This window comes from Coregonus lavaretus, assembly GCF_964263955.1.
Source record: "Coregonus lavaretus genome assembly, chromosome: 18".
NCBI classification, from domain to species: Eukaryota; Metazoa; Chordata; class Actinopteri; order Salmoniformes; family Salmonidae; genus Coregonus; species Coregonus lavaretus.
In genome coordinates, this window is record NC_140005.1 from 13,268,831 (window position 1) to 13,295,873 (window position 27,043).

At 40.6% G+C, this 27,043-nt stretch overlaps 2 protein-coding genes across 2 annotated transcripts in view; both read left to right on the top strand.

Moving 5' to 3' along the window:
- The window catches only part of LOC311145420 (GTPase IMAP family member 8-like), a 37,579-nt gene extending 35,812 nt beyond the window's left edge, over positions 1-1,767 (top strand). The window contains exon 4 of the mRNA XM_084181656.1: positions 73-1,767. Coding sequence (XP_084037782.1) covers positions 73-860 — 788 coding nt within the window. The 3' untranslated portion in view covers positions 861-1,767. The remainder of the gene's footprint in view (positions 1-72) is intronic.
- Positions 1,085-26,430, top strand: LOC311145318 (uncharacterized protein; the record flags this gene model as incomplete). The annotated part of the gene is made up of 11 exons (XM_084181552.1): positions 1,085-1,088; positions 2,745-3,443; positions 4,141-4,233; positions 4,332-4,464; positions 4,782-4,857; positions 15,619-15,683; positions 15,776-15,990; positions 16,082-16,329; positions 16,655-16,780; positions 17,674-17,821; positions 25,836-26,430. 11 exons carry the CDS (start codon positions 1,085-1,087, stop codon positions 26,150-26,152), a joined length of 2,124 nt encoding a protein of 707 aa, XP_084037678.1. The 3' UTR covers positions 26,153-26,430.
- Between the last annotated feature and the right edge of the window lie 613 nt (positions 26,431-27,043).

Here is a 27,043-nt window from a genome sequence, read left to right on the forward strand (position 1 = left end):
TTTATACAGAGGGAAAATGTACCTCTTTCATTGTGAACTTGGGAAAATAATCGCTCCCTCTCTCTCTGCCAGGTGACTCCCTCCATCTCGCAGAGTTAAGGATTGTGCTGCTGGGGTACAGAGGAGGATCTGGGAAGAGTTCAGCAGGAAACACCATACTAGGCAGAGAGGAGTTTGACCTGAAAACAACTGCTCAGTGTGTGAAGAGACAGGGAGAAGTAGCAGGGAGGCAGGTCACTGTGGTCGACACTCCTGGCTGGTGGAAGAATCTCCCTGTAGAGTACACTCCTGAGCTGGTTAAACAGGAGATTTTGCTCAGTGTGTCTCTGTGTACCCCAGGACCCCACACTTTCCTCCTGGTCATATCGGTGGGGTTTTTATACACTGAGGAAGACAGAAGAGCAGTAGAGGAACACTTGACCCTTCTCAGTGAGACAGTCTGGAGTCACACTATAGTGCTGTTCACCCGTGGGGACTTTCTGGGAGACACAACCATTGAGCAGCACATTGAGAGTGAAGGGAAGGCCCTTCAGTGGCTTGTTGAGAAATGTGGAAACAGGTATCATGTCTTCAACAATGAGAACAGGGGTGATGTCACTCAGGTCACAGAGCTGCTGGAGAAGATAGAGGAGATGGTGGCAGGAAACAGAGGAGGACATTATGAGATAAAGAGAGAGCTACTAGAGAAGATAGAGGTTTGGAAGAGAAAAAAGGAAGACAAAGCTAAACAGCTGTGCATGAAGGTGAAGAAACAGAGAGAGATCCACAGAACATTTATAGGTGAGTTTTCTGTTCATGATTTATTTTTCAAACTGCTTGGCAGGAATAAAAGCACCAGACAATTGTCATTGACAGTGTAATTTTTCATTCTCATCAGGACACCTATTTTCCTAATTATAGACTTTTTCCAAATTTGTGGGCTTAAAATTAAAATGGATTTAATTGTAATTTTGTCAACAATCTACACTAAATACTCTGTCAAAGTGGAATAATGTTTTTTTAGTGTTTTTTTTCCTTCTCAGAATGAAAAATAAAACACAAATATACTTTGATTAGATGAATATTGACCCCCCCCCCCCAAGACATGGGTAAGTCTAAGTGCTTTGCTCACCTGGATTGTGCAATATTTGCCCAGTATTATTTTATAAATTAGTCAAGCTCTGTGACGTTTGTTATTGATCATTGCTAGACAGCCATTTTCTTACCATAGGTTTTCAATCAAATTTAAGTCAAAACTGTAACTAGGCAACTCAGGAACATTCAATGTCGTCTTAGTAAGCAACTCCAGTGTATATTTGGCCTTGTGTTTTAGGGTTATTGTTCTCCCGGAAGGTGAATTAGTCTCCCAGTGTCTGTTGGAAAGCAGACTGAACCAGGTTTTCCTCTAGGATTTTGCCTGTGCTTAGCTACATTCAGTTTTCTTTTTATCCTGAAAAACTCCCCAGTCCTTGCCGATGACAAGCATACCCATAACATGATGCAGCCACCACCATGCTTGAAAATATGGAGAGTGGTACCCAGTGATGTGTTGTGTTGGATTTGCCCCAAACATAAAAATGTGTATTCAGGACAAAATGTTAATTCCTTTGCCAATTGTTTTGCAGTGTCTTGTTGCAAACAGGATGCATGTTTTGGAATATGTTTTATTCTGTACAGGCTTCCTTCTATTCACTCCATTATTTATCTTAATATTTTGGAGTAACTACAATGTTGTTGATTCATCCTCAGTTTTCTCCTATCACAGCCATTAAACTCTGTAACTGTTTTAAAATCATCATTGGCCTTATGGTGACATTTCTGAGCGGTTTCCTTCCTCTCTGGCAACTGAGTTAGGAAAGATGCCTATATATTTGTATTGACTGGGTGTATTGATACACCATCCAAAGCCTAATTAATAATTTCATGCTCAAATGGATATTCAGTGTCTGCTCTTTTTTTATATATATTTTTTTTTATCTACCAACCAGTGCCCTTTTTTGTGAGGCATTGGAAAACCTCCCTGGTCTTTAAGTCTGTGCTTGAATTCAGTACTCAACTTAAGAACCTTACAGATAATTGTATATGTGGGGTACAGAGATGGGGTAGTCATTAAAAAATCATGTCAACCACTATTATTGCACACAGTTAGTCCATGCAACTTATTATGTGACTTGTTAAGCACGTTCTTTACTCCTGATGGCTTGCCATAAAAAAGGGTTTGAATAATTTTTGACTGAAGACATTTCACCTTATAATTTTGAATGAATTAGTAGAAATTGCTAAAAACAAATTCCACTTTGACAGTATGGGGTATTATGTGTAGATCAGTGACAATACACTAAATTGCTCAATTGGTAGAGCATGGCGCTTGTAATGCCAGGGTAGTGGGTTCGATCCCCGGGACCACCCATACATAAAAATGTATGCGCACATGACTGTAAGTCGCTTTGGATAAAAGCGTCTGCTAAATGGCATATTATTATTATCTCCATTTAATCAATTTTATATTCAGGCTGTAACACAACAAAATGTGGAAAAAGTCAAGGTATGTGAATACTTTCTGAAGGCACTGAACATGCATCATCCGCTGACATTATTTTTAAGTACATGCAAGTAACCCAATTTTTGAAACATCTCTGCATATTAACTGTGTTAAAATGGATCGCAATGTGTTTTGAAAATTGCATCCTCCAATGTGGTCTACGTTATCATAATGCTCCCTAATCACACGTTCTGATCAATATAAGCTGTGTTCTCTCTGACAGGGGACTCACTCTATCTCTCAGAGCTGAGGATTGTGCTGCTGGGATCCAGAGATGCTGGGAAGAGTTCAGCAGGAAACACCATCTTGGGCAGAGAGGAGTTTGACCTGAGGACAGCGCCTCAGTGTCTGAAGAGACAGGGAGAAGTAGCAGGGAGGCAGGTCACTGTGGTCGACACTCCAGGGTGGTGGAAGAATCTCCCTGTAGAGTACACTCCTGAGCTGGTTAAACAGGAGATTGTGTTCAGTGTGTCTCTGTGTCCCCCAGGACCCCACACTCTCTTCCTGGTCATTCGGGTGGATGTTTCGTTCAAAGAAGAAGAGACAAATGCTGCAGAGGACCACCTGGAGCTTCTCAGTGAGAGAGTCTGGAGTCACACTATAGTGCTGTTCACACATGGGGACTGTCTGGGAGACACAACCATTGAGCAGCATATTCAGAGAGAAGGGAAGGCCCTCCAGTGGCTTGTTGAGAAATGTGGGAACAGATTTCATGTCCTCAACAATAACAACAGGGGTGATGTCACTCAGGTCACAGTGCTTCTGGAGAAGATAGATGAGTTGGTGGCAGCCAACAGTGGAGATGTGTTTTACCCTGAAAGAGATGGTGACGAAGGAATTAACTGGATACCTGAGGAGATGTGGGAGAAACCATCTTTGCCATTAAAAGGAGCTCACAGCATGTACCCTCTTCCTCTGAGTAGTAAGTATGGTACTCTGACTAACTTTGAAGAGGTGAGGATAAAATTGTAGTTATCTATAGCCAACAGAGAAGCACACATCTTGGCAATATTTGATTATGATTCAATTCACCTCTCTCTTTCATCAAAATACCTTGGTATATCTTGGTATACTGTATGGACCCCAAAGTGACAACAGTTATAATACAATGACTCAACTCAATCTATGCCACATTGTACCAACTAAACCTTGGCTGTGATTCAATCTGAGGCGCGTTGTAAAGCGCTGTCAACAATGGGCTTTTTAAAGGCAACATTGCCACGTTCGCATAGATTGCATTCACGGTCAACATACAGTACCTTTAAATGTCAAACGTGCTACAACATACCCTCAATTTAAAAAGGTTTGTTTACCGACTTAGAGGTACACATATGTTTACGAAAGGAACATGTTTTTAAAAAAAGGGAAGATTCCAGTCACACATCATATTACAAAATAACATTTAAGCAAAATTAAACAAAATGCACTTTCCTTCTGTTATTAACATTATTAATGAAACTGAACCAAACACCACCATAGTGTAGATATCAGTATTACTTATTTCTTCAGAGTCTAAGACGTTGGGGGAGTGGATTTTTATGTGGATTTTTTTGTTATGTAACTTAGCAATCGACTCTAGGAGGTTATCTATATGATGTAAGCATTGTTTTGTTCTACAGTGAGTGGAGACAGCAGACCTGAGACTGGATATGATGGTTCAGATCAGATGTCTGGGGTTGGATCTGTGGCTGAATCTCTGCAGAGGCTAGAGGGTAGGATGTTACGATTCTTCCCTCAGAAAAAGTTATGGATTTTACAGTACTTAAACCTATTCTAAGTATTAGTGTTCTGTTGTTGTGATGTTGTCCAGTACCTGGAGATGACATATCTGATACCCAATCTCTAAGAAGCTCTGCGTACGGCTCCCACACATTAGGACCAGTATGTGAACACCACTCTGGATCAAAGATATCTAGAGCAACATCCAGCTTGGATTGCATGAGGTAGGCACTGTTGTCTGAGGTTCCACTTCTCCATAACAAAACATTTTCAATAATAATCAGATTTACTGAGGAAGTAACAAGCTGTACATATTCACACATTACTGCACATACACACTAGTACCATGTCAATGTATATTAACAGAAATGCTGAAAAATGTACTGAAGATGCAAGAGTGGGGAGGTTTACATCAAGGCTAGCGCCAGCGGAAACCTTCAGCGCTTTGTTAATCTCTATCAGTTTTCTATTGTAGCATACAACAATGGATACACTCATTCTCCATCTCACTGCCCTAACTAACCCTGTTCTTTGAATCCAGACAGAAGACTCCAAACACCAGTGGCACATTAAAACCTGAATCTGAACCCAGCTCTACATCTACACCAGAGGAACATGTAAGTAGAGCATATCATCATTGCCTCAGTGTTTCAGTTCAACTCTATTAAAGATTCTCAATATTCACAGTTTGAATATTGTAGGACAGTCAGTATTTTAAAGTACTTAAATGCTTTCACTCTTCAAATGTTGGTGTAATGTTGAGTTCGCATCCCTCAGTTGTGTAGAATAGATCCAGCTATATGCCTCAATAATTAATCATACAAAAATAGCCACCATCTTAATTCAACATTTGAGATGCTACCCGTCTTTTTCTTTCATATGGTATTTAGGCATGTAGATGGAGCTACTTGTGTTGACATTAAACCACATTTCAGATCATGAAATATCGGACAAATATTTTGTAGTGAACTATCATTTTAAAGGGGTAATCTGCAGATGCTACATAAGTGTTTTAACATACAGTGAGGGAAAAAAGCATTTTATCCCCTGCTGATTTTTACGTTTGCCCACTGACAAAGACATGATCAGTCTATAATTTTAATGGTATTTTTATTTGAACAGTGAGAGACAGAATAGCAACAACAAAAATCAAAAACAAAAATGTTATAAATTGATTTGCATTTTAATTAGGGAAATAAGTATTTGACCCCTCTGCAAAACATGATTTAGTACTTGGTGGCAAAACCCTTGTTGGCAATCACAGAGGTCAGACGTTACTTGTAGTTGGCCACCAGGTTTGCACACATCTCAGGAGGGATTTTGTCCCACTCCTCTTTGCAGATCTTCTCCAAGTCATTAAGGTTTCGAGGCTGACGTTTGGCAACTCGAACCTTCAGCTCCAGATTTTCTATGGGATTAAGGTCTGGAGACTGGCTAGGCCACTCCAGGACCTTAATGTGCTTCTTCTTGAGCCACTCCTTTGTTGCCTTGGCCGTGTGTTTTGGGTCATTGTCATGCTGGAATACCCATCCACGACGCATTTTCAATGCCCTGGCTGAGGGAAGGAGGTTCTCACCCAAGATTTGACGTTACATGGCCCCGTCCATCGTCCCTTTGATGCGGTGAAGTTGTCCTGTCCCCTTAGCAGAAAAACACACCCAAAGCATAATGTTTCCACCTCCATGTTTGACGGTGGGGATAATAATAAATAATAATAATATGCCATTTAGCAGACGCTTTTATCCAAAGCGACTTACAGTCATGCGTGCATACATTTTTGTGTATTGGTGGTCCCGGGGATCGAACCCACTACCTTGGCGTTTCAAGCGCCGTGCTCTACCAGCTGAGCTACAGAGGACCACATGGTGTTCTTGGGGTCATACATTTACATTTACATTTTAGTCATTTAGCAGACGCTCTTATCCAGAGCGACTTACAGGAGCAATTAGGGTTAAGTGCCTTGCTCAAGGGCACATTAACGTCATTTAGCAGACGCTCTTAGCCAGAGCGACTCACAAATTGGTGCGTTCACCCTATAGCCAGTGGGATAACCACTTTACAATTTGGGGGGGGGGGGGGGTTAGAAGGATTACTTTATCCTATCCCAGGTATTCATAGGCAGCATTCCTCCTCCTCCAAACACAGTGAGTTGAGTTGATGCCATAGAGCTCGATTTTGGTCTCATCTGACCACAACACTTTCACCCAGTTCTCCTCTGAATCATTCAGATGTTCATTGGCAAACTTCAGACTGGCCTGTATATGTGCTTTCTTGAGCAGGGGGACCTTGAGGGCACTGCAGGATTTCAGTCCTTCACGGTGTAGTGTGTTACCAATTGTTTTCTTGGTGACTATGGTCCCAGCTGCCTTGAGATCATTGACAAGATCCTTCCGTGTAGTTCTGGGCTGATTCCTCACCATTCTCATGATCATTGCAACTCCACGAGGTGAGATCTTGCATGGAGCCCCAGGCCGAGGGAGATTGACAGTTATTTTGTGTTTCTTCCATTTGCGAATAATCGCACCAACTGTTGTCACCTTCTCACCAAGCTGCTTGGCGATGGTCTTGTAGCCCATTCCAGCCTTGTGTAGGTCTACAATCTTGTCCCTGACATCCTTGGAGAGCTCTTTGGTCTTGGCCATGGTGGAGAGTTTGGAATCTGATTGATTGATTGCTTCTGTGAACAGGTGTCTTTTATACAGGTAACAAGCTGAGATTAGGAGCACTCCCTTTAAGAGTGTGCTCCTAATCTCAGCTCGTTACCTGTATAAAAGACACCTGGGAGCCAGAAATCTTTCTGATTGAGAGGGGGTCAAATACTTATTTCCCTCATTAAAATGCAAATCAATTTATAACATTTTTGAAATGCGTTTTTCTGGATTTCTTTGTTGTTATTCTGTCTCTCACTGTTCAAATAAACCTACCATTAAATTATAGACTGATCATTTCTTTGTCAGTGGGCAAACATACAAAATCAGCAGGGGATCAAATACCTTTTTCCCTCACTGTATAAATAAATGATATGTACCCATTGATTCTTGACGGATATAACTTATAACTGCCTCATGAGCTTAGTTCAACTGTCGTATTCCATCAGAACCAAAAATATAAGCTTGTTTTACTCCAATGTTTATAAACAAAGTAAATGTAAACAAACACTGTATAGCCTCAAAGCATGGTTGAAACTATAATTTTCAGTCCTTGCATCCATAGCTACAGTCTGTTCGAAAAGGCCCCTTGACTTTTTCCACATTTTATTACGTTACAGCCTTATTCTAAAATGGATTAAATAAAACATTTTCCTCATCAATCTACACACAATACCCCATAATGACAAAGCGAAAACAGGTTTTTAGAAATGTTTCCAAATGTATTAAAAATAAAAAACAGATAGAATATTTACATAAGTATTCAGACCCTTTGCTATGAGACTCGAAATTGAGCTCAAGTGCATCCAGTTTTCATTGATCATTTATTTATTTATAAACTTTTATTTAACCAGGGATAAAACACATTGAGACCTACAGTTGAAGTCGGAAGTTTACATACACTTAGGTTGGAGTCTTTAAAACCTGTTTTTCAACACAAATTTCTTGTTAACAAACTATAGTTTTGGCAAGTCGTTTAGGACATCTACTTTATGCATGACACAAGTAATTTTTCCAACAATGGTTTACAGACAGATTATTTCACAAGAAATCAGCCAAGACCTCAGAAAAAAAATTGTAGACCTCCACAAGTCTGGTTCATCCTTGGGAGCAATTTCCAAACGCCTGAAGGTACCACGTTCATCTGTACAAACAATAGTACACAAGAATAAACACCATGGGACCACGTAGCCAAATTGAGATGGTTTGGGATGAGTTGGACCGCAGAGTAAAGGAAAAGCAGCCAACAAGTGCTCAGCATATGTGGGAACTCCTTCAAGACTGTTGGAAAACCATTCCAGGTGAAGCTGGTTGAGAGAATGCCAAGAGTGTGCAAAGCTGTCATCAAGGCAAAGGGTTGCTATTTGAAGAATCTGATTTGTTCAACACTTTTTTGGTTACTACATGATTCCATATGTGTTATTTCATAGTTTTGATGTCTTCACTATTATTCTACAATGTAGAAAATTTAAAAAATAAAGAAAACCCCTTGAATGAGTAGGTGTTCTAAAATGTTTGACCGGTAGTGTACGTGTTTTTAGCGAGGTCCAACCAACTTTATGATAAAGGATGCAGTGGTGAGTGTCAAAACTGTCAGATGCCATAAAACGAAGTGTGCTATGATAAATTGTGTCCAAGGGCTTCAAAACACTGGTAGCTGCATTCATGTACAGTTGAAGTCGGAAGTTTACATACACTTAGGTTGGAGTCATTAAAACCCGTTTTTCAACCACTCCACAAATTTCTTGTTAACAAACTATAGTTTTGGCAAGTCGGATAGGACATCTACTTTGTGCATGACACAAGACATTTTTCCAACAATTGTTTACAGACAGATTATTTCAATTATAATTCACTGTATCACAATTCCAGTGGGTCAGAAGTTTACATACACTAAATTGACATTGCCTTTAAACAGCTTGGAAAATTCCAGAAAATGATGTCATGGCTTTAGAAGCTTCTGATAGGCTAATTGATGTCATTTGAGTCATTTGGAGGTGTACCTGTGGATGTATTTCAAGGCCTACCTTCAAACTCAGTGCCTCTTTGCTTGACATCATGGGAATATCAAAAGAAATCAGCCAAGACCTCAGAAAAAAAATTGTAGACCTCCACATTTCTGGTTCATCCTTAAGAGCAATTTACAAATGCTTGAAGGTACCATGTTCATCTGTGCAAACAATAGTACGCAAGTATAAACACCATGGGACCACGCAGCCGTCATACCGCTCAGGAAGGAGACGTGTTCTGTCTCCTAGAGATGAACGTACTTTGGTGCGAAAAGTGCAAATCAATCGCAGTTGTAAATGAGAACTTGTTCTCAACTGGCTTACCTGGTTAAATAAAGTTTATTTTTATTTTTTAGAAAACTGTATATAATATCACCATAATCTATAACAGGAATAAATGTAGACTGAATTTTCTGTTTTCTACTATTTAATGAAAGGCAAGCCCTATTCCTATTGAAGAAGGCCAACTTAATTCTTAATGTATTGACTAACTCGTCAACATGCATTTTAAAATATAGCTTATTGTCAATCCAGATGCCCAGATATTTTTAGACGGGGACACGATCAATGTGGGCACCATCTAATGTACTTATGCACAAATCATCAGTTACATTATTACATGATTTGGAAAATAACATGTACTTGGTTTTACCAGCATTTACTACCAACTTCAGGTCAACCAAGGCTTTCTGCAAGGTAGTAAAAGCAGATTGAAGAGTCAACAGAGCCTGAGCTGCCGTAAGGGTAGTAGCGTATACAACAGTGTCATCTGCGTACAGATGAAAGTTACAGTTTTGTACAAATAGACCAATGTGTTAATATAAATAGTGAAAAGAACTGGACCAAGAATCGAACCCTGTGGGACACCTTTTGTTTTCTAGAAATCCTGATTTAACGCCATCAGTAAGTACACACTGTGTTCTGTCTTTTAAATAATTCTCAAACCAGCTACATGCAGCCCGATCTAAGCCAATCGTAGAGAGTTTCTGAATAAGTAAGGTGTGATCCTTGGACAGGTCAATGGAGAGGGCAGCACAGTGTTTCTTTTGTATCTAAACAATTTATGACATCATTTAAAACCATAGAAGTAGCAGAGATGGTACTATGACCTGGTCTGAACCCTGACTGTTTTACATTCAGAAAAGATGTAGCAGTTAAAAGGGATCTAAGCCGAGTGTTAATCAATGATTCCAGGATTTTTGCTAGGTAAGAGAGTTTGGAAATGGGACGATAATTATTTAGATCACTTGGGTCGCCATCTTTATGTAGAGGAAGCACATGGGCCGCCTTCCAAACTCTAGGGATAGTACTCAATATAATTGTGAAGTAAAAAATGTGTTAATACATCAATCATAAGTAGTTGTTCCAATACATCAGAAGTAGACCGTTGCTCCAGAGAGTACAAGGATTCACTGGGGGTTGTCTGATCCTCTATCAAGTCGACTAACGCCTGGGAGAGGGACGAGCAGTTTACTGACTGATCCGGGTCTATTAAACCAAGATTTCTTTCAAACAAAAAACCGGCGGACATAAAATGTTGATTAAAAGCATGACCTATCTAATCTTTTTCAATAATGATGGCCCAGGCATGATTTCTTGTTCTAAAGGTATCTGCAAGTTCTGTAGAAAATGTTATAATTTTTTTTGTTTATAGCATTTAAAAGGAGAGCCAGTGATAACAAAATAGATGAGAAATGCTCAAGAGCTAATTCAGGGTCAGGTATACACTTGATGGAGGAAAGTTCAGAAAAGTACAAGTCATGCATAAACGCTTGGGGTGAAAAGTAAAAAAATATATTATTCCTAATAATACGGGGATCAGAATTATGCTGCCTAGTATCTCTAATACATAGGACATTGACCACAAAGGTCACTTGCAAACACACCAAAAAACATGTACTTATGGGGGTTATTTATTTTTCACATTTAACCGAGTGGGTTTTGTGATTAACTGGGTTAGATTAAGATCAAGACAAATGCTCTTAAAGTTATCTGAGATACAGTGAGGGAAAAAAGTATTTGATCCCCTGCTGATTGTATACCTTTGCCCACTGACAAAGATGCCAGGTGTCTTTTATACAGGTAACGAGCTGAGATTAGGAGCACACTCTTAAAGGGAGTGCTCCTAATATCAGCTTGTTACCTGTATAAAAGACACCTGAGAGCCAAAAATCTTTCTGTCCACAGAAGCAATCGATCAGATTCCAAACTCTCCACCATGGCCAAGACCAAAGAGCTCTCCAAGGATGTCAGGGACAAGATTGTAGACCTACACAAGGCTGGAATGGGCTACAAGACCATCGCCAAGCAGCTTGGTGAGAAGGTGACAACAGTTGGTGCGATTATTCGCAAATGGAAGAAACACAAAAGAACTGTCAATCTCCCTCGGCCTGGGGCTCCATGCAAGATCTCACCTCGTGGAGTTGCAATGATCATGAGAACGGTGAGGAATCAGCCCAGAACTACACGGGAGGATCTTGTCAAATATCTCAAGGCAGCTGGGACCATAGTCACCAAGAAAACAATTGGTAACACATTACGCCGTGAAGGACTGAAATCCTGCAGCGCCCGCAAGGTCCCACTGCTCAAGAAAGCACATATACAGGGCCATCTGAAGTTTGCCAATGAACATCTGAATGATTCAGAGGAGAACTGGGTGAAAGTGTTGTGGTCAGATGAGACCAAAATCAAGCTCTTTGGCATCAACTCAACTCGCGGTGTTTGGAGGAGGAGGAATGCTGCCTATGACTCCAAGAACACCATCCCCACCGTCAAACATGGAGGTGGAAACATTATGCTTTGGGGGTGTTTTTCTGCTAAGGGGACAGGACAACTTCACCGCATCAAAGGGACGATGGACGGCGGCGCCATGTACCGTCAAATCTTGGGTGAGAACCTCCTTCCCTAAGCCAGGGCATTGAAAATGGGTTGTGGATGGGAATTCCAGCATGACAATGACCAAAAACACACTGCCAAGGCAACAAAGGAGTGGCTCAAGAAGAGGCACATTTAAGGTCCTTGAGTGGCATAGCCAGTCTCCAGAACTTAATCCCATAGAAAATCTGTGGAGGGAGCTGAATGTTCGAGTTACCAAACATCAGGCTCGAAACCTTAATGACTTGGAGAAATCTGCAAAGAGGAGTGGAACAAAATCCCTCCTGAGATGTGTGCAAACCTGGTGGCCAACTACAAGAAACGTCTGACCTCTGTGATTGCCAACAAGGGTTTTGCCACCAAGTACTAAGTAATGTTTCGCAGAGGGGTCAAATACTTATTTCCCTCATTAAAATGCAAATCAATTTATAACATTTTTGACATGCGTTTTTCTGGATTTTTTTGTTGTTATTCTGTCTCACTGTTCAAATAAACCTACCATTAAAATTATAGACTGATCTTGTCTTTGTCAGTGGTCAAATGTACAAAATCAGCAGGGGATCAAATACTTTTTTCCCTCACTGGAGGTGTCAGCCAGTCCAGGTTAAATTCACCTAAGACCACCAGTTCAGATGATAGAAAAGGGTTTAAATGCTCAGCTATGATACTAGTCGCATCAACTAAAGTAGCAGGAGGCCTATACACTCCAGCAACAAATACATGCACGTTTTGGCTCATGGTCACATCTAAAACCAGGATTTCACATTTCTGGGGTATAGTGATATTAAGCATTTAGTCAAGTCTAGATGCTACAAAAGTGGATTTCACATACATCGCCACCCCTCCACCTTTTCTCTGCCTATCACATCTAAAAATGTTGTAATTAGCAATGTCAATGTCCTTATCCATGATCCAATCATTTAACCAAGTCGCTGATAAAACAAGAATGTCTGTGTTCGTGCCATCTTTGACATCATACTTCGCACATTTCAATGTAACAAACCCAGCCCTTTTTGAAACATAAAAACAGCAGGGGTGTCCATATTTACCCTAACCAGGTCATTATAAACTTCATCATTAAGTAAGTCAAGAGATTTCATAGGAATAGAAATTAGGTTATCAAAGCTTGCCCCGATGGGCCTGCGTCTGCATCTGTTTGGTGGCTGTTTAAATCCTATTGAAATTAAGACAGAGATAATGTAGATTTTTCTTTGACTTGACTAGAGTATTTAACATCAGAAACAGTTTGATGTGTGATGATGGTTGGGATAACCTGGGTAGAATGCGGGTTATATCCCAGTCAGTCTCTCAGAGAAGCCTTAAAATGGCCTTGCAATGTATAAGCCCCGAGATAGTTTGGGTGAATTCCATCTTCTTTGTAGAATATTTTCTCTTTCCAAAAAGTGTCAAAGTTATCAATAAAGATAACATTGACAGAGTTACAATAACTCTTTAGCCAGACCTGAAGTGATAGCAACCTACTGAATCTACCGTAACCACGTCCCATCGTGGGTATGGGACCCGATATAATGGGACGCTTGTTTAGGTATTTCAGTTTTGCAATTACTTCCATGAAGTCACTTTTAAGCAGTTCAGAGCTGGCTAACTTAGTGTCATTAAATCCCACATGTACTATAACAGTACCTGTCTGTGGATTTTGGCTTATGGCTTCAGGAAGTAGCGTAGTGATATTCTTTACTTTTGCACCCGGATAGCATAGGGTTCTAATCCCAGTCAAGGAGATGTTCCTTACCATTGAGCTTCCAATGATGAGCGCTGGTGGTCGTCAGTGTAGAAGCTACAGCATCTGCATACCCTGTGTCCGTACACCCTGAGGAAGACAGCAGGGACAGTAAACTCTCAAATCATTTTGAGCCAAAATCACAACCCTGCGAGTACAACACGGAAAGCTGGGGTGCGGGTCTCTTCCTCCTCCTGGATCCAATCACACTCCATTCATGTCCGCCAGGGGTAGCGCTGATAGCATCCGAATTTTGGCTAGGTTCAGAAGGCCGTAAGGTGGGGAAATGCTCAAGATCCATAAAAGTTCCATTACAGTCGTCTCTTTGAAAAGAGGCATCAACAAATGCGGTTAAACGTGAGGCATTCTTATTCAAAATTAGACTCTCATCCAGATGTTTAATTTCCTCAAGTAAAGTAATGATCCTCTTCTTGGCAGTATTTAGTTTGTGGCATTTGACACAGGTGAAGTTTTCAGAAAGGTCCTTCACTGGGATGACCGTGAACATGTCACATAAAATGCATTTAATGGCCTTATGGACGGCGATAGAGTCAAAGGATGTTTCACTAATTTGTGTAGAAGCAGGAGAACACCCTTTGCTCAATTCAGCCATTTTGCTTGCTAGCCAATAGGCTACTAAAAGACTACTAAAACAACCTTGAAATGTTTCAACAACTTCATTGGAGTCCAACTGTGGTAAATTCAATTGATTGGACATGATTTGGAAAGGCACACACCTGTCTATATAAGGTCCCACAGTTGACAGTGCATTTCAGAGCAAGAACCATGCATTGAGGTCAAACAAATTGTCCGTAGAGCTCCGAGACAGGATTGTGTGGAGGCACAGATCTGGGGAAGGGTACCAAAAGTTTGGAACCACCAAGACTCTTCCTAGAGCTGGCCACCCAGCCAAACTGAGCAATCAGAGGAGAAGGGCCTTGGTCAGGGAGGTGACCAAGAACCCGATGGTAACTCTGACAGAGCTCCAGAGTTCCTCTGTGGAGATGGGAGAACCTTCCAGAGGACAACCATCTCTGCAGAACTCCACCAATCAGGCCTGTATGGTAGAGTGGCCAGACGGAAGCCACTCCTCAGTAAAAGGCACATGATAGCCCGCTTGGAGTTTGCCAAAAGGCACCTAAAGGACTCTCAGACCATGAGAAACAAGATTCTTTGGTCTGAAGAAACCAAGATTGAACTCTTTGGCCTGAATACCAAGTGTCACGTCTGGAGGAAACCTGGGAACATCCCTACAGTGAAGCATGGTGGTGGCAGCATCATGCTGTGGGGATGTTTTTCAGCGGCAGGGACTGGGAGACTAGTCAGGATCGAGGGAAAGATGAACGGAGCAAAGTACAGCGAGAGCCTTGATGAAAACCTGCTCCAGAGCGCTCAGGACCTCAGATTGGGGCGACGGTTCACCTTCCAACAGGACAATGACCCTATGCACACAGCCAAGACAACGCAGAATGTGTGTCGTGGAAATTCTATGCAGGGACACTCGAAGTCAATCTTAAATAAATCATTGTTTATTAACAGCAAGCTGGAGAGGTCACAGTCGAACTTAGATGCATAATGTACCGGTCTGAAGTGAGCTCTGTCGGGGCGGTCCCGTTAGATTTCTTATGTACTGCTTATACAGACAAGTTACATAGGCATGGTTCATAGGGTTGGTTCCGGCATGTGTCTGGCACCGTCGCCTATCTTAACTTATAGAACATATTCTGGGTGTTCTGCCAGATGGTCCTAAGGAGGGGGTCATAATGCCCCCCCCCTCATATCTTTACCAAGCACAGGCAGGAACCAAGGATTATTTATGACACGAAAGACAATAAATGTTTTAATTTAATCAATTTTAGAATATGACTGTAACGTAACAAATGTGGAAAAAGTCAATGGGTCTGAATACTTTCCGAATGCACTGTATGTCTATGAATTAAAGAGTGGTTACATTTCTTTAGACTCTCAGCTTTTTACCGAAACAGTGGTGTGGAAAGAGATTTGTTATTATTTCAACTGCAGATTGGCCCTTTAAGAGGACTGCAGTGCAGATCGAAGGTGGTCTTTCTATAGGACTGCTGATTTGGTGTTCTTTCTGCGTTTCAGACCCTTACTGTTGTGACAAAATTAACACCTGAAACATCCACGGAATTTACAGAAACGTCATGCAGGTAACAATGTATTGCTGAAAACATTGTAACATTTGATTCAGAGGATTTGTTATAATTATTGTAACTGTGATAATTGTCCTGTGGCCCCCCAGGCTCCAGTGCTCCCATGCAGGTCTGTTCCAGTGCAGTTTGACAGGGCTGGTGTTTCTGATGGAGGGGGAGGGGGAGGTGCTGTACAGAACTGTCCAATGGGACGAGAGTCTCCTGCACTCCACAGGCCAGACTCCTGCAGGACCCCTGTTCAGTATTGAGTGTCCTCAGGGGTCTGTCTGTCAGCTACACCTCCCACACTGTGAGATTCTCTCTGGTGAGTTACACACCACTCACAACTATCATCAAGATGATCATTACAACAGCCAAATGACACAGTGGATGAGTAAGATATTTCTGTTTTGCAGGAGAGGGTCTTGATTCCCTGTCTGTGGCCCATGTTACTGGTGACAGTGTGGAGGTTTTACCACCACTGAGGGTGACTGACACGCACGTAGTGGTGAACATCACAGACCTCTCCTTATGGGGCCTCGTCAGAATGTTTCTACCCTTCCTCTCGATCAAGGGACAGGTGTTGCCTTTCCTCCAATCATTCGGTCATCCTCAGTCAGTTCTGAATGTGATCGTCCTGCCATCGAATGTGCCCCTCAATGAGGTACAGACCAAATCCATGCACTAACCTAAACATGTCTTGTCATGTATTTTAGAACTGTGATGCTTACCTAAAAAAGTCTGCAAAAAAATTATGAAATCATGAAAAAATAAAAATTGGGGGGATTCTTTTATACGTGGCAGGAAATGGTTTAGCATGTTCTTGCGTTCACCTTGTGTAACTTTGTTCAACTTCAAATTCTAAAAAGCTTAGATATTTGTTTTTTATTCTCAAAACATGGAACAAGACAAAACATTTAGGTAGTGTTCATTTTCCCTCCTTTAGGTCTTTGTGTCCTCATTGATAATCATCTGTTATTCTTTGGCAGGTGAAGCAGCAACAGACAGGGAACACTTACATACCGGTCTGTTCGGACTGCACTCTAAGTCGAGGGGAAAACTACAGTCTCTCCTGTGATCTGAAGAAGATACAGGACATCTACCCTAAAGCTAAGGTAGACTCTGACTGATGTTGTTTACTGATGATGTCACATACTGATGATCACGTCACATAGTGATGATGACGTCACATAGTGCCAGATGTACACTCAGGGCCGGCTCCCCGCCCCACCTAGTGGGCAAAACATTTTAGTGTCCCTCCTCGTGACAGCGGAGAGAAATTTACGTTTTAAAATTAATTCCCTGTAATTTCACACATTTTGCAATGGTGCGGAGATACATTTTATTTCATGCAATTCTACTAATTTTCCCATGGGGCAGAGAGAATAATGTTTTAGTTTTACAGCTAATTTCCTGCAATTTTACACATTTTGCCATGACTAATGCCATGTTAATGATATCTGAGTGAGAGTGACTAACAAAATCAATGGGGGCCTCCTAGAGGTCAGGGCCCCTGGGCATGTGCCCCGGTCGGTATTCGGCCATGATTACTACAAGTTTCGATAGCTGGATAGACTAATTTACCAATCAAAAAATTGTACATTCCATGATAATAATTACCTCACTTTGCTGAGGTGTCACTGATCCTGTAAGTTGTATAGACGGCTTGTTCTAAACAACTCTGTAAGTGGTAAGTGCTCCACTCCTAAGATCGGAAACACACCAGAGCAACGGATGGCCGAGTGCCTTTGATTAGAAAATCAGATGCCATTTTCAGTTTATTTCCAGAAGATTCTACATGTTGAATCGACGCAAACAGCCACCATTCATCGACACCCAGCAGGTGGTTGTTTTAACACAGCAGTGACACCAAGCGATAGGACAGCCACACACTGCTTTTAGCTGTTCATCGTTGTGGTGTGTCTGAGTTACAAGGAAAAGGTTTGATAACAGCACAAGTACAAATTGCAATCTAATTTAATTTAACTACTGTCACTTTGTGTTTCAGCGTGTTCAGATTTACTGGGGCTATGGTCCAAACTACCACCCCACCTTTCAGGTGTTCCTGAACCCAGACACGGAACATGTAGAGCTGAGGCTTCTAGAGAGAGGGGTTGATGGAGATGAGGTGTGGGCAGGACGTGTCCTTCTGCCAGGTAAAACTATACAATGATTCTGTAAATTAAAACATTAAAATACCTGAGCCACAATGTCCACAGTACTGCTGGTTTGTCTTTTCTCACTGGTTGTCTACAATTGAGATTTCTCTAACATCATGTTCAGTAGGCACAACAGGACAAAACATATTTGGAAACTTGAACTTGTCCAATAAGGAACACTCATTTTTTGTTTTCCGTTAAAAAAACATATTTTGCAAACATATACTCAACTGAACATGGTCAAGGTGTCCAATATCTAAATTAGTTCTAAGATGAAAGATGAAATCCAGCTGTGTTTCGGACCTCAAGGCCTGTATATGAGAAGGTTTTCTTTAAACCCATCCAACCACCATTCCCACTGTCGTATATGATGAATGGTGGCAATTATCGCTGTCAACAAAGAGTTCGCCATACTGCATCGTGTTAGAGGCTTTTATTAAAATCACGAATTTACAGCATAGATACAGACTCGCGATGTCCGGAGAACGGCTCCCAGATTGATATGGCCGTTCTGCCGTCTAATCGTTTACCCCCTATTTATAAACAATGCAAAGGGAGGGTCTACTCCCTTCTTCTGGCCAATCACCAGTCTCCCCTCGGGCGTCACCCTCCAAGCGGCACATTTCAAATAACATCATAAAACATCCCCCCTTTGGCCTGAACAACCAACATTCCATTTCGTCCTGAAAAACATTTAACAAAGGCATAATCTTCAGATACGATATTCCCCCCTTTCGAGACGAAATAAACGTCTCGAAAACAAACAGAATAAGATTATGACTATTAACCATTTATCTCATTGAATATTCTTAACCTTAAACCCAAAAACATTCTCCTCTAGAGTGTGAATACATTACTATGACCTATGAACAAATCTCTATGGAGTGTGAATACATTACTATGACATATGAACAACTGTTTATGAAGTATGAACACATTACTATGAATTATGAATAAATCTCTATGGAGTGTGAGAGCGAAAAACTGTCCAGCAGCCATCCATCCATATCAATCAAGACAGTAAAATTCTCTCACGGTCCCTCTGCCCCCGGCAACCACCGTCGGTACTCCAGATAACCTCATAACTCATGTAAACGCATTCATAACTATGATGTAATTAAATACCCATGTAAACAAAATCCTATCCATAAATATCCATTGTACAACTGGTCAACCCATCGAATCGTACAATGAATCTCTCCCTTCCTAGACCTTCTGTCCCTAACCCCATCGAAATAAACAAAAACATCTAAGATCCTCATCTGCATTCAATAACATCAAACATCATTCTACTAAAATCAATACCTAAGAATATGACACAATTATGTATTACACATGTCTATATTTCATTGCAGACACTGGAATGTAGTCCACTACACTTCATCTCCCTGTAATGTCCTCTTCCAATGGACTTGTTGATGATGGAATCAGCCACACCCTCCTTGTTTCATCTCCTCCAGTCATATTGTCTTTGTTTGAGTATTCCAATCTCCACATGTTCTCCCAAATGCTTCTGGAATGACAAGAAAATAAACGACCAAACAGTATCCTTTGCAAAACAACCACTTTCAAATTAAACCTCCATTTCACCTAAGAATTTAAAAAATGATACATAAATGATGCATGAATCACATTATCCATTCCCCCCTTTGATTCATAAATCATACTAAAAATCATACTAATATTGAAAAACCAATTCGAAAAATCATAAAATAATCCAAAATGATATTTATCCCTCAGTTCCACTTGTCCATCTTTATCCAGATCAGGAACAGTCCACACCGGCATCTGAGTGTTGTCTCCAGGCACCACTTCTCCAACCTATCTCAATCTCATAACTTTCTCAAAAGTCAGTACAAACATCACACAGTGTTATCAAAGCTTAAACTAGAATCTGACCCATCACTGCCCCTACTGGGTCTAATTGATCTTGCAACCAAATCCTTTCAAATGCATCCCTTATAATGCATCTATAACCCCAGTGATCTTATCTGAACTATCTGGACTCAAAGTATAACTAATATTTATATTATCTTCCCAAATGTTACACCATACCATGAATGAAGTCCCCCCTTCTCCCTTAGACTTATTCTTCAATGATAGGCTTGAAGACTATGACATGTCGCCATGTGTCTGCTAAATGACTAAAATGTAAATGTAATGTCACCCTTTTAACCCTAGAGTTAGCTGTGTCCAATGCTATCCCTCTTATAATGGTAAAACCTCATATGGAAGCTTCAACGTTGACCTGTAACAACATCCTATCCCCCATAGGGTAAGAATATACTCTATCATCACAAACCCACCAAATATCTCTAAAATTCCCATATCACATTGTCAGTCAAAAGCTAATCTTTTAACCATCAAAGTCCTGCTCTTCTTACTACCTGATATATAAAAAGTAACCTATTATTTGTCATTACTACCCTTAAGGTCATACTTATCCCAGTTATCATCTAACATCCCAATCTGATCTTCCCATAAACACACCCTTTACCTCATATGTTTTATTAGAACAAAAACAACTTTTATCCCTCAATATTTCACCTGAATACTTCAGAGTTTGCAATTACCTGATTTTACTTTCCCTCTAACCAATGCTCATAGGGTAATCCCTTCACCCAAGAACACTTAAACCCTACTGGTCTGACAACTACATTATTTTATCTGTCAATGACTGTTGCCGATACCACAGTCATGACAAAGCATAACACTTACCCACACCTGCCAGAGGCCGCGCGACCGTCTAACACGTCTTGGGCTGGCATCCCCAACAGACATCAACCCTCAAGATTCCTCACTGACCTTACAGAATGAGTTAATCTATCTCTAATTTTCACAACAGAGGAACGAGCAGCACTGATCAGATGCCCCCCCCCCTCTGTCATCAAAATCAAAAGACCCCATACTGCAGCTTCCATGATGAATCTCTATTCTCCATTTCAGATTAATCTATATTGTTTCTATTAATATCTGCTCTCCTATTTTAATCCTATTCGTACCATAACCTCCTGAGTCCCTCTTGCTACCTCTTTAATTTCAGAACAGTTGTTGTCAGTATCATACTCCTATATTTGCTATTGCCATAGTATCATTAATCCCTTCCAAAGTTACCCTTAAAGTAGTTGATTTAGCTGCTGTATCAACCCTAATTACTTCTAGTGCAAAATTTCCCATTATCCTCTGTGTATTATCTACTGTTGGAGTGACTACTGTCCATTCAGTTCTACTCCTCCTGAACTCCCTCAATGACTGTGAAAACTTCTACAGACTTCAAATCTTCCATTATAAGCGTTACTTTATGAATTACATTGCCCTTTAACCAATAATTCCTAACCGAAATAAATTCTAATGCTTGCCCTAAATAAGTACACATATATTCTCCCTAACCTTTCTCTGTAATATTACGCAACATAAGTGAACAGTCACTCCTAACCCTCTTCTAAACTATACCTCCTTTTACTCCTGGTCCTGATAACAATACTTATTCTCCATAATTATCTCTCCACATGAGAGAAACATCCCCATCCTAAACCCTAATAAGTGTTTTTCCCCCTAAAATTGGTGCTGTATTGGTTCCCTTATAATCAAATGCGATATATTTATGACTTTAATACCTATCAATGTTGAAAGAGTTAAATTGCTTCTCCCTGTTGTTCTAATAGACTGAAGTGTTAATGTCCTTATTTACTCCTAGTTTTCCCCCAAGACTTTGAACTCCTTCCTTGTACTTCCATCCATCCCCACTAGTGTCCCGTTTCCCCCTTTCAGTTCTACCTCTAAACTTTAAACCTCCTGATTATAACAAAATACACCTATAATGACCTTGATCTCCCTACTGGACAGTGTCATTCACCATTGTTCTCTCTCTTACTACTAGCTTTGAAACTTAGCTTACTGTCTCAGAGTCCCTTCAACCTAGCCTACCCCTAACTTATTTTAATCTAATCTTTTCTCTCATAACATTTAGTCTCTCTTGCTGCCTCTGACTTATTGACAAAATCTCTTACCACCAAATTTTAGAATATGTGATTGGGAAAGTTCCCCACCTGCTTCTGACTCATTACACACAGACTTGGCAAAACCGACTAAACACCTTTTAGCCTAGCCTGAAATCCCTTAGTGTAAGAATGTAACCCAAAATAACAGTCACCCGTATTAAGTTTTTTCCCAGACAGATTGTCTAACAGGCAATCTAATACATTATCATCCTTCCTATGATATTTATCTTTTAAGCAAATGATTCCCCAAAAACCCTACTTTTTAAAATATGCTACCAGACAGTCAGTCGTCTAGTGTACATCTTTATTGTACGCTTCAATTCTCTTCCCAACACTACAATAACAGTATCTTCTAATATTAGTACTTTAAGAGTAAGTACTACCTCAAATCCCTATCCTAATTAGTTATCAATTAGTGAGATGTTTAACCTCTTTAGGCTGAACACAGATAAGTTTTCCCCTATTCACTATCACTTCTAATGGCCGGTGGTTTCAACTGTTAGCTATTTTCTCTTCTTCTCTAATCGAGGCTCTCAGCAATGCACCCCTTCCGGATATTCTCGGCACTCTAGAATATTTAGTGTTCACCTGAAGCACCGGTGATCTTCACTTGCTCGTTGATCTTCCTCTGTTTCTTCTTCTCCAATTCTGTGTCTGTCCAGAAACTGACAGTCGATATGGAACATCTGGTCCCCCCTTGGTTGGTACAATTGCCTTTGATATTGTTCAGTTAAAGCTGTAACAGTGATTGTTGATTTGATTCACTCTGATTCTTCATAACCCACACTTATTTTCTTCTTCTCCACCACCAGTTATAAGTTGTATTTGATAGAGTTTTCTTCGTCCGGTTCTTCTCGTTGTGGACCTATCAGTATTCTTCAAAAGGTTATCTTCTAAGTTCTGTCCTTGAAATATCATCTTCTTACCAGTGGCCTTTCCTTTGGCCTCACTGTATTATTCTTCTCACTTTCTTCATCAGAACTCGAATCTCTTGTCCCCTTCTTCGTTCAACTTTAATCAGAGATTAAATCTCCAGTATCCTTCTTTCCTCTCTTGCCACTTCCTTCTGATCACAGAGTCACCTCCACCCATGACCTCTCATCATCATCATCCTCTTCTCCTTAAGTTCCCAGACATCCCGATTTTCCTTCCTTCTTCTGGATTCATCTTCATCGTTGTTTCTGCTCATATTCGTCTTCATCTCTGATGCCATAATCACCCTGCTGGATGATGTCTTTCTGGTGAATCCATATGTGAGAAAGGTGTACTAACTTCTGCCATTAGTCTCTCCTAACACTACTCTAACCCTACTTTGATTAAAATATGACTATTTTAATCAATTTTCCCCTATATCAAGCCCTTTATATTCCTTTATTGTGAACTATCCTATTTTAGACTTATATAAGTTATATAGACTTCCCCCCTAAAATTCTTAATATAACCTAAACAAATCCATTAACCATCCTGAATAATTAACCCCAATTCCTATTCCTATGTCACCAATATCCATTAGTGTTGGCTATCTTACCACAACCCATCAAATGCAAATAAATGCCAGTTAGTCATCTTCAGACTAAAATACCCCTAAACAAAGCCTTTAACCCCTTGCTCTATAACCCCTAATTATCATAAATTTAAAGAATAATGTCAGTACCTGATTTCCAATCGAACTGTAATCCAGCCCAGTGATGCACATAGCCTCCAAAATGTAACTTTTATTGAAATAGAATTTGCCAAGCCCCTTGTAAAATCGTCATAACATCACATATCCTGTTAGGGAAAGATTTTGTAACCATAATCAGTACCAAAACCTTTTTGACTTGATCCTCTGCCACGTGACGTGATCACTTCCTGTATCTCCTCGCTCCCCCTCTCTCTCCTGTCTCTCATGACAAGGGATAAAGACACAAGAACAGCTTTTAGTAGTTCATGCCATCACTGAGTATTTCCAACCACTCCATATTCATTCGTTCTACATTATTCACTCTAAGACTAAACTCAGAATCAAATAGATCGCTCAAAAACCTTTTTTATTTTAATCCGTTATTTAATTATTTAATTCAATCTATTATAATCCATTATCCTATATTTAATGTATAAATTCAATAGGCTACAAAACAAGTTTCATCTTTAACCAATCGCAGTTTAAACTAGTATCATCGTGTTAAAATCTCTTCATGCGTATTTGTTCCGTCGTCTGTGTTCCTCTCCCTGCAGTTTAACCAATGTGTTGTTTTGCAGAATCCCACGCATGCGCAAATATCATTTTAAAATTAAACGCATCCCCATACATTTACTAACGCCACCATTTTGTTTCGTCGACCGCATGTCGTAGATTTAGTGCCGTAAACCAAAACGTGTCCTAATCTCGTGTCATAAACTCCCCCTTTCTGTAGTGTAGTGTCGCAAAATTAAACGCATGCGCACAACCATTCAAAAATCCCTTTTCACCGTGAAAGGAAGATTCTCTACCTTCTCTCCCCAAACAGAAAGAATAACAGCCAGCTGTAATTCCCATTTCCCCCTTATAGTCAAACAACATTTAACAGCGCTCACAAAACATACAACCTGACTTACAGACAGTGACAAATTTAAGAGACTTTAATCCATCGCAATGGAATCTCTAAGGATATCCGTTAGCATGTAGCACGCAACACAATTAGCCTTTAGCTTAGCCTAAGGTACACCGTGACACAAAACACAATTAGCACTAGCATCCACCTCAGCCACCATGATGTAGCATGATTCACACTTTAGCCTTACAAAAATTAGCCTGAGCAACGATGTACCACGTGGCCTGAAACAATCCAGCCTTAGCTTCAGCCTCTAGCCAACTGCGGCCTACTAGCTATACAAATGAACACCCCGCACCGTGGCCCAATCATTGTTCATGATTATCAATAATACCTCCTTCTAACTTTGTGTTGCCGTAAGTTCTGGATAATCATAGAGAGGTTACCCCAAGCATTATAGTTCGTCAACCATACGATGAGTATATAACATACATATAATCCGTCCAGCTTAATAATTCCCTGAATTAACCATACACCACATAACGCGTTGCAAGGATTTTATGGCCCATTCCTATGAATCGCCTCGATTTCGAGGGCTTTTCCAGATCCCCCGGTGCCCTAATTATGCAGACGTCTTTCAACCTTTATTCTCTACTAACCCATTGTCACCCGTTACCAATGAATTATACACGTTCAATACTTAAATCCTACCGTTTCATGCTCTAAAACCTCCCAATTATCTGCCGTTTCCCCTGGGATAAATTTTAGCCGACTCTAGTTGACCAGCAACAACGCCACCTGAGGCCAGGTTATAATGGAACATCTCTTCAATGTACACAAGTCATATCCAATCTAACAAACTCCGAAGCGGTAAGAACACTCACCCTTTTTTTCCCCTCAGAGAGAGTTAGGCCGGCGGTTGACTGAAACAAGGAAGAGACGCAAAACCCAGCCCCACGTTGGGCGCCATTATGTCGTATATGATGAATGGTGGCAATTATCGCTGTCAACAAAGAGTTCGCCATACTGCATCGTGTTAGAGGCTTTTATTAAAATCACGAATTTACAGCATAGATACAGACTCGCGATGTCCGGAGAACGGCTCCCAGATTGATATGGCCGTTCTGCCGTCTAATCGTTTACCCCCTATTTATAAACAATGCAAAGGGAGGGTCTACTCCCTTCTTCTGGCCAATCACCAGTCTCCCCTCGGGCGTCACCCTCCAAGCGGCACATTTCAAATAACATCATAAAACATCCCCCCTTTGGCCTGAACAACCAACATTCCATTTCGTCCTGAAAAACATTTAACAAAGGCATAATCTTCAGATACGATACCACCTTACTGTGGACTCATCTGTAATGTGGATGGATTAGTGATGTTAGAAGGGACACAGACGGGATCAGCTCCTGCTGCACCGTTCTCGTAAACACTGGTGTTGCACAGCATACATAACTGTATACACAAGTGAATGTCTTTGTTTTCCCGACTCCCAGGTGCTGTGTTAGTGGGAGGGGATCAGGCTGAGAACAGTCAGAGTGATTCGGCAGAGAAGCAACTGCATTCTGTACGAAAGGACTTTGTGGATCGTGTGTCAAAGTCAGTTGTTGACGATCTGCTGGATGGACTTCTGCAACAAAAAGTTATTAATAAGCATGAAATGGAGACAGTAAAGGTGATTCCTGAGAGGGCAGAGAAGGCCCGGGAAGTCATTGACATGGTGCTGAGGAAAGGAGCCGTTTCATGTTTAATAATGAAAACCCTTCTGGTTGAACTGGACCCCTTCTTATGCACAACGCTAGGCTTCAGCTAACACATTGTTAGAGTATGATGCATTGATGAGCATGTCCATTGACGTCTACATTCAATAATACAATTGGTATGTTGTTTGCATATTGAGCTTAATCTATATTGCTTATTTTGGAATTAGCGTGTTAGGCTGATCACTTCTATCATTCAACATAACCTCAATATATGATGTATTGAGCACTCTTCAATAAGCCTGACATGTTTGATTTCAGGTTAGAGTTTGAAAAGTGTATATAGTGTCAAGTTGAATCATTATAAAACCACCCATGATTTGCACTTTTCTATTCTTGTATTGTCTATATTTGTTTTTGTCTTTTCTGTGCTTGATGACATATTTTAATATACAGTCGTGGTCAAAAGTTTTGAGAATGACACAAGTATTGGTCTTCACAAAGTTCGCTGCTTCAGTGTTATGAGATATTTTTGTCAGATGTTACTATGGTATACTGAAGTATAATTACAAGCATTCCATAAGTGTCAAAGGCTTTTATTGACAATTACATTAAGTTTATGCAAATAGTCAATATTTGCAGTGTTGACCCTTCTTTTTCAAGACCTCTGCAATCCGCCCTGGCATGCTGTCAATTAACTTCTGGGTCACATCCTGACTGATGGCAGCCCATTCTTGCATAATCAATGCTTGGAGTTTGTCAGAATTTGTGGGTTTTTGTTTGTCCACCTGCCTCTTGAGGATCGACCACAAGTTCTCAATGGGATTAAGGTCTGGGGAGTTTGCTGGCCATGGACCCAAAATGTCGATGTTTTGTTCCCCGAGCCACATAGTTATCACGTTTGCCTTATGGCAAGGTGCTCCATCATTCTGGAAAAGGAATTGGTCATCACCAAACTGTTCTTGGATGGTTGGGAGAAATTGCTCTCGGAGGATGTGTTGGTA